The sequence below is a fragment of the Engraulis encrasicolus genome, unplaced genomic scaffold, assembly GCF_034702125.1.
Source record: "Engraulis encrasicolus isolate BLACKSEA-1 unplaced genomic scaffold, IST_EnEncr_1.0 scaffold_88_np1212, whole genome shotgun sequence".
In the NCBI taxonomy this organism is placed as follows: domain Eukaryota; kingdom Metazoa; phylum Chordata; class Actinopteri; order Clupeiformes; family Engraulidae; genus Engraulis; species Engraulis encrasicolus.
Window position 1 is genome coordinate 151434 of NW_026946236.1, and position 11067 is coordinate 162500.

At 42.3% G+C, this 11067-nt stretch overlaps 1 protein-coding gene across 1 annotated transcript in view; it reads right to left on the bottom strand.

Annotated features, from left to right (window-relative positions):
• Positions 1-8908: 8908 nt before the first annotated feature.
• Positions 8909-11067, bottom strand: part of LOC134444954 (NACHT, LRR and PYD domains-containing protein 3-like) — a 19310-nt gene continuing 17151 nt past the window's right edge. Inside the window, exon 7 of the mRNA XM_063194124.1 lies at positions 8909-8915. Within this exon, the coding sequence (XP_063050194.1) occupies positions 8909-8915 (7 nt within the window). The remainder of the gene's footprint in view (positions 8916-11067) is intronic.

Genomic DNA, 11067 nt, shown 5'->3' on the forward strand with positions numbered 1-11067 from the left:
GAAGCTGATGTAGAACTGCTGATTGGCAGCAATGTTCCGAAAGCACTAGAGCCGTGGGAAGTGATAAACAGCCAAGCAGGAGGTCCGTTTGCGTATCGCACGAAACTTGGATGGATCGCTAATGCTAATGGCCTTCTTAGCGACAGTGGCAGCTCCAGCAATCCTTCTGTATCTGTCAATAGAATATCTGTGGAAAAATTGAATGACACATTAATACAACAATACAATCATGACTTTAACGAAAGCAAGGAAGACAAACCAGAAATGTCTGTTGAAGACAAAAAGTACATGGAAATAATGGAAAAATCTGTCTGTCTCACAAATGGACATTACACATTGGACTTACCTTTCAGGAAGAAAAATGTAGTTATGCCAAATAACCACCAGGTGGCAGAGCAGCGTCTGGCCAGTCTAAAGAAAAAAATCCAAAAGAATGAACAGTTCAAAACAGAATACACCAACTTTCTCACAGACGTCATCAACAAAGGACATGCAGAAGTTGTTCCACAAGATGAACTGAAAAGAAATGATGGTCGAATCTTCTACATCCCACATCACGGTGTATACCACCCAAAGAAGGGCACCATTAGGGTGGTCTTTGATTGTGGTGCTACATTCCGTGGCACGTCTTTGAATGCAGAACTGTTGCAAGGTCCAGACCTAACAAGCTCTCTCTTTGGTGTTCTCACTAGGTTTCGCCAAGAGCCTACTGCTGTCATGACAGACATTCAGACAATGTTCCACCAGGTCCGAGTGTCACAAGAGCACATTGACTACCTTAGGTTCCTCTGGTGGCCTAATGGTGACACTAGTCAGCCTCCAGTTGAACACCGCATGTTAGTGCACCTCTTTGGTGCAGTGTCGTCACCAAGTTGTGCAAACTTTGCACTTAGGCAAACTGCTGAGGACAACAAGGACATGTTCAATCCAAGCATAATCAGCACAGTTAACACTAACTTTTATGTCGATGATTGTCTTAAGTCTCTCCCCTCTGAGCAGGAAGCAGTACAGCTGGTGACAGAACTAACATCTCTCTGTCAAAAAGGAGGATTCCGACTGACTAAGTGGATGAGCAACAGCCGGGCAGTCCTGGGACACATCCCAAAAGAGGACCGAGCCTCTGAGGTCAGAGAACTGGACTTGGACAGAGATAAGTTGCCAATTGAAAGAGCCTTGGGCCTGCTGTGGAGTGTTGAAGATGACATGTTTAAATTCAACATCATTGTGAAGGACAAGCCTCACACACGTAGAAACATGCTGTCCATTGTGAGCTCAATTTATGACCCACTCGGGTTTCTATGCCCTCTCACTCTACCTGCAAAGTTGTTGTTACAGGCTCTGTGCAGAAGCAAACATGACTGGGATGGCAGAATACCCCAAGCTGCATCTGAGAAGTGGAGAAGATGGATAGAAAACCTGAGTGTGCTGGAGGGCTTTGAGGTGCCGCGCTGCATGAAGCCGCATGGATTCGAAACGGTCAGACAAGCTGAGCTACACCACTTCGCTGATGCCAGCGAGCATGGATACGGCACTGTGAGTTACCTCAGAATTACCAATGACAGTGGTGACATACACGTCTCCTTCATGAATGGAAAAGCAAGAGTCGCGCCGATGAAACAGATGACCATCCCACGCCTGGAGCTGGCAGCTGCAGTGCTGGCAGTTAAAGTGGACAAGATGCTCAGGAAGGAGATGGAGATCACACTGTCACATTCAACCTTTTGGACTGATAGTCAGTCAGTTCTTAAGTACATAGCGAATGAGCAGACAAGATTTCACACTTTTGTAGCAAATAGGATAGCTGTCATTAGGGACCACACAGATGTGTCACAGTGGAGGCACATTAGAACAAAGCTGAATCCAGCTGACATGGCGTCAAGAGGAGTGAGTGCCAGCACATTTGTGAAGTCAAAATAATGGATCCAGGGACCAGACTTTCTCTGGAAGATGGAAGAGGAATGGCCTCAAACCCCCATGGAACCCCTCTCACTCTCGGAAGATGATCCAGAGGTGAAAAGAAGCAGCACTGTGTTCAGTGTGATCACCAAGAAGGAAGAGGAAAACCCAACTGAGCAGCTATTGGAGCACTTCTCAAATTGGCACAAATTGAAAAGAGTAGTAGCATGGTACCTCAAACTGAAAGACATACTTAGAGCCAAAAGTAAAACACAAACACAAGAAGTGAAGACAAAAAATCATGCCTGTTCCCTTAGTCTGAGTGATCTGTGTAGAGCAGAAAAAGCCATCATTGTGTTCTGCCAGAGACAAAGATATACAGATGAGATAGCACAACTGGAAAAGACACCAACAGATAGAAAATCAGTAGGTAGGCAAAGCAACATCTACAAACTCGATCCAGTGCTTGACGATGGAGTTCTGCGAGTTGGAGGGAGACTAAGCAGATCAGCAATGCCAGAAGCTGCGAAGCGGCCGATGATTCTGCCAAAAGACCACCACATCTCCACTCTTCTGCTTCGTCACATCCATGAATATCTGGGGCATGCTGGGAGAAATCACATCCTCTCCACTCTGCGAAAAAAGCACTGGATAGTCAATGCCAACTCTGCTGTACGGAAGATTCTCTCCAAGTGTACTGTGTGCAAACGCACAAGAGGCAAGATAGGGGAGCAGAAAATGGCAGACCTCCCCAAGGAGAGAGTTGAGTCAGACCTACCCCCTTTCAGTAATGTAGGTGTAGACTACTTCGGGCCCTTCGAAGTGAAGAGAGGAAGGAGTCTTGTAAAAAGGTATGGAGTCATCTTTACCTGTATGGCAAGCAGGGCCGTGCATCTAGAGTTGGCTCACTCTTTGGACACAGACTCCTGCCTAAATGCCCTGAGAAGATTCGTGTGCAGAAGAGGACAGGTTAGACACATCCGATCAGACAACGGTACAAACCTGGTAGGAGCCAAAAAAGAACTGGAAAAAGCCCTGTCTGAATGGAATCACAACAAAATTGAAAATGACATGCTACAGAGAGGAGTACAGTGGAGTTTCAATCCGCCAGCCGCTTCACATCATGGTGGAGCGTGGGAGCGTCTCATCCGCATGGTACGACAGGTTCTCTACTCCATCCTGAAAGAACAACATCTGGATGATGAAGGTCTCCAAACACTGCTGTGTGAAGTAGAAGCCATCTTGAACAGCCGTCCCATCACCACGGTGACGGAAGATGAACGAGACCTGGAAGCGCTGACTCCGAACCACATCCTCCTCCTGAAAGCTCAACCTGCATACCCACCAGGACTGTTTCAGAAAACCGACTTGTACATCAGAAGACGTTGGAGGCAAGTCCAATACCTAGCAGACCTGTTTTGGAAGAGATGGACACATGAATATTTACCATTACTACAAGAAAGACAAAAGTGGCACATAGAGAAAAGAGGATTCCAGAGAGGTGATGTCGTGATGGTCGTCGACAGCACAGCGCCACGAGGATCCTGGCCACTTGGAAGAATCCAAACAGTCCATCCTGACTCAAAGGGCCTTGTGAGAGCCGTGACCTTGAAGACCAAATCTGGAGTTTTGACCAGACCAGTGACGAAGCTGTGCCTCCTCCTTGAGGCAGCAGATGGCGCTGATTGAAGACTGGTCTTCTCACCTGTTTGCTGAGTGAAAAAGATAAGTGTACATTTTTCAGCACTTATCTACTTTGTTTAATAGATGTACATTATTAAGTACACATGGCTCTTTATACAGTATTTCATTTTGTAATTGATGTAGACACACAATTAGGGGCCGGTGTGTAAGAGCCATTTCCTTTATTTATTGTTTTCACACAAGAGCTTCTGAAAATATTTATGTTTTAGATAAAGAAGAATTAGATTAAGATTTTATATTTACATTTGGACAAACTTTCTGTTGCAAACGTGACACTAATTGCACCTTGTTAGTGTGGTGTCCTAATTACTTCCTGTAGGTGGCGGCGAGACTGCTACTTATGATGGTGTGGTGACGCGGCCCAGACGCTGTAGGGGTGCAAGGCGCAACAGTCATTGACCGTGTCCGTGACCGTGGACGAGCCCGTGCGCGCGACTGTGCCAGCCTGAACGCGGCCTGTTGCCTCAAGCTCAAACCCAATTCCATTGACTGAACTGAAAGCCTTGCTTTATTTGTTATTTTCAAAGTTTACATTCTTAAGTTTATGTTACCCCTTTTTGTTTAATAAACCAACCAAGAAACTCATCGCGGAGAAACAATAATGCATCCACGTCCTTTCAGGCGTCAAGTCTCCTTACAGTCAAGGAAGTGAACAAAATGGGAAAAGTTTAAAGATAAAAGGAAACAAAGGAAAACAAAGGAATCATGGAAAACTTAACCTGTTTTAATCACTACACTGTGCGTGGTGGCAAAATAAACTTGGGTCCTCGTCCAGGCTTGTTTACCACTGTTCCAGTTGTTTTGAACTTNTTAATTATTCCTGTCACAGTAGATATGGGCAGCTGCAGTTGAGTGGCAATCTTCTTGTAGCCTCTGCCTGACCTGTGAAGGTCGACGCACATCTGCCTCACTTGTATGCTGTGTTCCTTTGTCTTTCCCATGTTTAAGAGTGGATACGAGAAATGGCCTTGGTGTCACGTCATAGTTATTCCCCAGGGAAACAGGAAGTGATGAATTACTAATCAAATGTTCCTACATACTCTGGTAAACTTTGTAAACTACTGTAGAAATGACAGAAATGCTTCAATTATATTTATTTCCTGGGAATTGTTAAGGGTGCCAATAATTGTGGAACAGGTGATTTAATGAAAAATAATTATTTTTTAGTCAGGGATTTTTTTATTTTCCTACAATTCATTTGAGTTGAAGGCTACATTTTCCTAAAATTTTCAGTGTGACAGTATTCTTCTGCAATAAACACTGAATTTATTTTAAGGCTTTTAATACATCTCAACCAGGGGTGCCAATAATTATGGAGGGTATGGTCTTCCCATGAACACAAACACACACACACACAAACACACACACACACACACACACACACACACACACACACACACACACACACACACACACACACACACACACACACACACACACACACACACACACACGCGTGAGTGAAGATGGGCCTCATAGTAAGGGGGGGGGTGTCACTGAGATACTGCAGAAACTGCATACAGTGAATATTTATTTAATTAGAAATATTCATGGGTGCAGTAGGGGGTCCCGACCCCTACTTTGGGAACCACTGTAATACTGTGAGATACTGATTTGCTCCACTAGCCTGAAATAGCTATGCAGCAGCAGCAACAGTGTTTAAACGTGTGTGTGTGTGTGTGTGTGTGTGTGTGTGTGTGTGTGTGTGTGTGTGTGTGTGTGTGTGTGTGTGTGTGTGTGTGTGTGTGTGTGGCAGGATCTGATATCACCAAGTAATAAGTCGTCCTGGATCAACATCAAAACGTTGATCCAGGATGAACGTTTTAGCCGGCCAATCAGAAGTCGCCCGTCTGTTGTGACGTCATTGACAGTTCAGCATGAGATTTTCAACTTGCGAGTTTCAGTTAACGCGGAAGTTTTAGATGTCTTTCATTACAGTAACACCAAGACGGGTAAAAGTTTGGCTAGTTTTAATAATTAAAAAAGTAGACTATTTGTATGACCAGCGCTGTTCTTTGTCACTTAACCTATTCAGCTGGCAAAATGCTCGTGTTATTATCTGCTAGGCCGCCTAGGATCACTAGGACTACTAGTTAGCAAACTTACCGTAGGGAGAAGCGTTTGACCTCCCCACCAAAGCCGTATTTCCATGACGCAGACTACAAAAGAAATCTAATTACATAGCCTGTAATAAAAACGTTACATTAGCTCGAGAAATAGAGTCATATAGCCTAGTAATTAAACGACAGTTAATTGCAAACGTAGGATTTCATAACAGAATAGTGCACATTCTTTGTAATAAGCAAATGTGCCGTTTTTCCTCAAAAATCATTAGCTTTGCACACGTTAATTATTTAATCCCTCTGTTGTCGGACCATAGGCCTATTGACTTTGTATACGTCGAGACTACTACGTCAATCACTGAAAGTATAGCCTATGTGATCGATGTCATTCACAAATAATGAGTCCTACAGACAGAGTGGATTTGGGAGGGGGGAGACCACAGAAAGTGTCGTGGGCCTTTACACGTCGTGTGCTTCTGTTGTTGAAATGTAGCCTAATGCAATATACCTGATAGGATAGGCTACTTTACCATTCACAAAGCTTCATAACACATCCACACCTCACAAGATCTTGAAATATTATGAAGAATCTTATTACAAACCATGACATAATTTCATTACACAATTTTTAGATTTAAGATCAACAGACAGAAATGCAACACCATGTTAACAAGTGGCAGCTTTATTGTCAGTTTCTTCAAATACAGTAGAGCCTGGTATTCATGTCATAAAAAATAAATCCACATTTACATCATAATTTGTAGTAGAGATAAGACGCTGTCAAATATTGTTTCCAACATAAGACGCTGTCAAATATTGTTTCCAACATACATGCAACCGGCTTCCTAAAAGGCTCAGCCAATTTCAACATGCAGTCGTCATGCTCACACTACCCTGGAGCTTTTTAGCCCCAAAAATCATCCAAAAGGTTATGCATCAATATTTGGAGTAGAAAGTTTTTAATGTAAACAAAATCTCGGAAAGGGCTGAGCCGAAAAATGCAATGTACTAACAAGTCAAGGGTAGTGTGAGCAATAATACAACAGCATATTTAACTTTTGAGCTATAAGTCTGACACCCTAACTGCTTACCCATGACTGCCCAATAGAGTATTGAGTATACAGAAATAGTATTATATTCCTTCCAAACAATATGGACAGTTAGAGAACAACCAACTCTGTAAATTGGAGTCAGATCCGTGGTCATGTGAACCCCTGATGCTGGTGCTGAAAAAAACATGGCCCTCCTCATCATAAGTTGCCCATGCTATATAATGTCAACACCTGTGTTGTTTGCTCCATCTTGGGACTATAATGGTACCATGTCAAGCTTTGTATACTAAGTGTGACATACGCTACCTGACCGTCAGAGAACAAAATTATGGTATAAATTATCGTACATCTGGCAACACTGAATGCACTTGACAGAATAACATACGTCAATTGTGAGCGATTGGACAGAGCTCATTTCAAATCAGAGCTGAGCTCACTTCTCCCGCCCTGGTGCTCAAGGACACGAAGGATCCAGACCTAAAATTACTTACGAAGCAATTAATGTGGTCTGGTAAAACCAGGCAACCTCAGTCACATGTGCAAACAAACAAAATCAGCAAGGCACAATACGTGAAGAAAAAGGTTGTTGTTAGAGATTAACCTAGAACAATTTGATTGGGAGCTTGGTTTTGGACATGTTCAGCTGCAGAGTGTGATCCTTCATCCAGGTGGACAGGTGAGCAAGATGAGTAGTGAAACGGTGTAGTCATCTGACTGAAATGACAAACAAAAGACACACTAGGCATTCACTCCAGGTTGTGCAAAGTATAGGCCTTTCTCATGGAGCGGGGATGTCAAACCTTGGCCATTTGTATAATTTATTTAGTCCACAATGATCATTTTAAATATCTAACAATTGGTCCACATATGGCTTGAACATGAAACATGGGTAGGCACATAGGCTACAAGAGCATTACTAGTGTAATCTCACACTTAGAAGGTATAGCATATGCTTTGTTAACTCACATCTTGCCGTTTCTTCATGAAGCTGAGGTGGCTGCATATCAACAGGGTCCAGTGCACTAGGTCACGGTGTGGATCCACTTGGCCTACTGGGAGAAGCATTATATTAGCTCTAGATCTCTACATCATTACATGTAATGAAAAGTAGTGGGCTACTGTATAACCAGAGTAATGCAATGGTTATAATCAGGGTGCGATTTGTGATCTGGAAAACCAGAAGGGGGAATATGTTTCAGATTGTAAGCGATATCAATGGAATTACATTGAACTGTGATAAAATCATGCAGAAAAAGCGTCGATATCAAGACCACAAGGGGGGACAATCCCTGACTACAAATCGCACCCTGGTTATAATAAAATGAAATGCATGTCGTATGGGTGATGATCAGTGTTGGGCAAGTTACTACTGATTAAGCTTACATGTTATGTTACTGTCTTTTCAAAATAATCCCTTACACTACATCATTACTATATTTAAAATATAAGGCATTACACTACTTTTGCATGAGTCATGACTTTTACCTCCCACCAAGAGGTGTTTTGGCAGCATGCAAACTAAAACTACCAGGTTCAGGAATACAGTAGCCTATTTCTGACCCACCACACTGAAATGTAACTTGTAAGCATTGTAACTAAGTTAATATTACATATTTTTGTCCTGTAATGCATTACAGTAGAGGCAATTAATTACTTTTGTAATGCATTACTGCCCAACACTCAGGGGCGCCTTATCAACACTCGTGGCCCAGGGGCTACATTTTTATGTTGTGGCCCCTTGGTCTACCTGTCGGGAAACGCCATTCACATGACATATTTAGGGTGCAAGTGCGTTAATTGGCTGCATTTGGCCGACGTTCACATCACTCATTTCCGACCACAGATGAAAGCTACGGACAGGACAGCATTAAGCCTGCTTCTAAGGGAATCACTCGTGCACACACACGCTCGTTAAAATGTAGGTGTAGCCTATGAGTTTCAAAGACAACAACAGAAAACCACACAAACAAGGATATGTCCGAATTTAATATTATGATAATAGCCCGTGAAAATAATGGCACGGTGGCTTCATGAAATGGAACGCAGACAAGCCAAGTCTCCCTAAAGTTCATGAAGGGAGCATCCCTGATATTCCCTGCCTGTGAGTCGGGCCAAAGCACCCCTACAGTGCCAGTGAGAGCGTGCAAGCAAGATAACTTGTACACTGTGTGTCAAAAATTCGATAAGGCTAGATTACCCTCTACGCACACGACACGAGAGGGAGAGTGAGGGAGTGCGCTAGACAGAGAGACGAAACACACTGCTCGACGACAAAGAGCACGCTGGTTGGTTAGTCTGCAAAAGTTATTGGCTATAAACATTTACCTAAAATCCGTTTTTGACACTTTGTCTGGGAACGGCGCAAAACACATGGTTCCCTCAATCAACAGACCGAAATCCACGAACGCAGTGAAGGGGTTGCCAAAATTAAATCATTCTAAAGTGGTGAATAAATAATTGTAGGCTACCTTGATTGCCTACATCCATTAGTCTACTATGCACAGTGACATTAACACTTAATCAAGAAAAAAATAGCCTACCAGTGAGTGATGCCGTTTTGAGCATGTAAACTTTTTCTAAAGGAATCTACCTCCATCAAAGTGAATCTACATTGCGCAGGCATTTAGCGCACATCATCATGAGTAAGGAAATTAATATCTGAAGGAATCTAGTTCAAAGCACGAGGCTAGCAATAGCTGCGTAGGGCAAAGTCATATGGACCCATGTCAACATGCCACAGCCAATTCAATAACCAATGACCTTACCTTCAAACGTTGGCTTGATCACAGAACTTCAAGTAATATTCCACTTAAATCCACATGGTTTTACATACACACCCAACTCACAGCTAGCAAGCCGTGTAGAGAAGTGCTGCCTGCTAACATGTTTTGCTAATTCAGAATCCAAACGTTGTGGGAACGGTAGGCAATTTTCTCCCGGTTTTCATTTCATTTATTTAAACTCGAAGAATCATTGAGGGCCCAGCCCTCATTCACAATGATGTCGAGTAAAACAAACAATTGCACATATAAAATCATATATAAACAACGAACATACACAATACACCATAAATCATATAAGAGATAAGAATTAAGACAAACTATGAATTAAAACTTATGAGTTAAAACAAGTGCAAGTATGTGATAAAAAACTTCCCAGTGTAACTTTAAAATGTTCTAATGGCACAAAGGCTTGAAGACCCATCCTTAGTTGTAAGTTATTCCAAACTGAAGGTCCACAGACACTAAAAGCTGTTTTACCCAGTTCTGTGCGGGCATAAGGGACCTCCAGTAAAAAAATGCTGCTGCGGGTTTGGTATGGGTTGGAGTGCCAAACTAAAAGAGATGAAATATAAAATGGGAGTTTGCCAGTGAGGGCCTTATAAATAAAAATAAAATAATGCATGTCCCTTCTGTGAGAAAGTGGAGCCCACCCAACTTTATCATATAACAGGCAATGATGTGTACTATATGGATCCCCAGTAATAAAACGAAGAGCTGAATGATAGACAGTGTCAAGTGCCTTCAGATTAGAGAGTGGTGCATGTCTGTAAATAATATCACCATAGTCAAGGGAAGACAGAAAAGTAGCTTCAATTAACTTTTTTCTGCAGAAAACAGGAAAGTGATATTTATTTCTGTGCAGGAAAGATAGCTTTTGTCTGAGCGTAGTGACAAGACAGTCAGTATGTTTCTTGAATGTGAACTTGTCATCTAGCCAGATTCCCAGGTACTTATAATGTGATACTCTCTCAATAACAGACCCATCTAAAGTAGATATATTAAAATCATTTTTCATGCCATGCTTAGATCGAGTAAAGACCATACATTTAGTCTTGCTTACATTAAGTAGAAGCTTAAGACTAATGAAGGCATTTTGTAGGATATTAAAAGACTGCTGCAATTTCTCCAAGGCTAGCTGTACAGAATCCGCAACACAATACAAAATTGTATCATCTGCATATAGATGAATAGAGCAGTTGGAAAGGAGAGAAAGTATGCTATTTATGTACATGGTGAAGAGTACCGGACCTAATACTGAACCTTGTGGGACCCCCTTGGTTATTAGCAGGGGGTCAGATTGAGTATTACCCAATTTTACAGTATGGTGTCTGTTTGAAAGGTAGCTCTGGAACCATTTACAGGCACTTGCATTGAAACCAATACCAGGCAGAATTTGTAGAAGCAGAGAATGGTCCACGGTGTCAAATGCTTTGGATAAGTCCACAAAGATGGCAGCACAATGTTTTTTCTTGTCAAGAGAAGTGATAATATCATCCATTACTTTAGTAGCAGCAGTAACTGTACTATGTTTAGGCCTAAAGCCTGATTGGAGAGGGCTCAAAATATTAT